Genomic DNA, 376 nt, shown 5'->3' with positions numbered 1-376 from the left:
ATTTTTCACTAAACATGATTACAGGGATGGGTTCGGGCAGTGTCAACCCTCTGGAGGGTTGATGTGGACAAAAGGGCTAAATGACCTGCTTCATCCCACTGTCAGGATTCTGATTCAGATCCTTAACTGTCCTTTGTTTCCATGTTTCAGAAGCCAGAGAGGGATGAGTGGGGTAACGGGCTGCAGGCAATGCAGGTTGCCCTGGATCTGGAGAAGAATGTGAACCAGAGTTTGCTGGATCTACATCAACTTGCCACTGCCCAGACTGACCCTCATGTAAGCTTCACCAGCTCATTCTCATCACTGCCTGACCCTCAGGGCAACACCTCACTGGTTGGTCTTTGTGGGTTTGAAATTCAATAATGCAACATTTGGG

General features: G+C 48.4%; 1 protein-coding gene across 2 annotated transcripts in view; it reads left to right on the top strand.

The window, feature by feature from the left end:
- The window catches only part of LOC122542228 (ferritin, middle subunit-like), a 5831-nt gene that overhangs the window by 4364 nt on the left and 1091 nt on the right, over positions 1–376 (top strand). The window contains exon 3 of one of the 2 annotated variants that reach the window (XM_043679742.1): positions 151–276. In XM_043679742.1, the coding sequence (XP_043535677.1) occupies positions 151–276 (126 nt within the window). The remainder of the gene's footprint in view (positions 1–150; positions 277–376) is intronic. The other variant, XM_043679744.1, reaches the window with a different exon arrangement.

This window comes from Chiloscyllium plagiosum, chromosome 39, assembly GCF_004010195.1.
Source record: "Chiloscyllium plagiosum isolate BGI_BamShark_2017 chromosome 39, ASM401019v2, whole genome shotgun sequence".
Taxonomy (NCBI): Eukaryota; Metazoa; Chordata; class Chondrichthyes; order Orectolobiformes; family Hemiscylliidae; genus Chiloscyllium; species Chiloscyllium plagiosum.
Note: the sequence above shows the minus strand (reverse complement) of the source record. Positions and strands in the feature narration are given on the sequence as shown.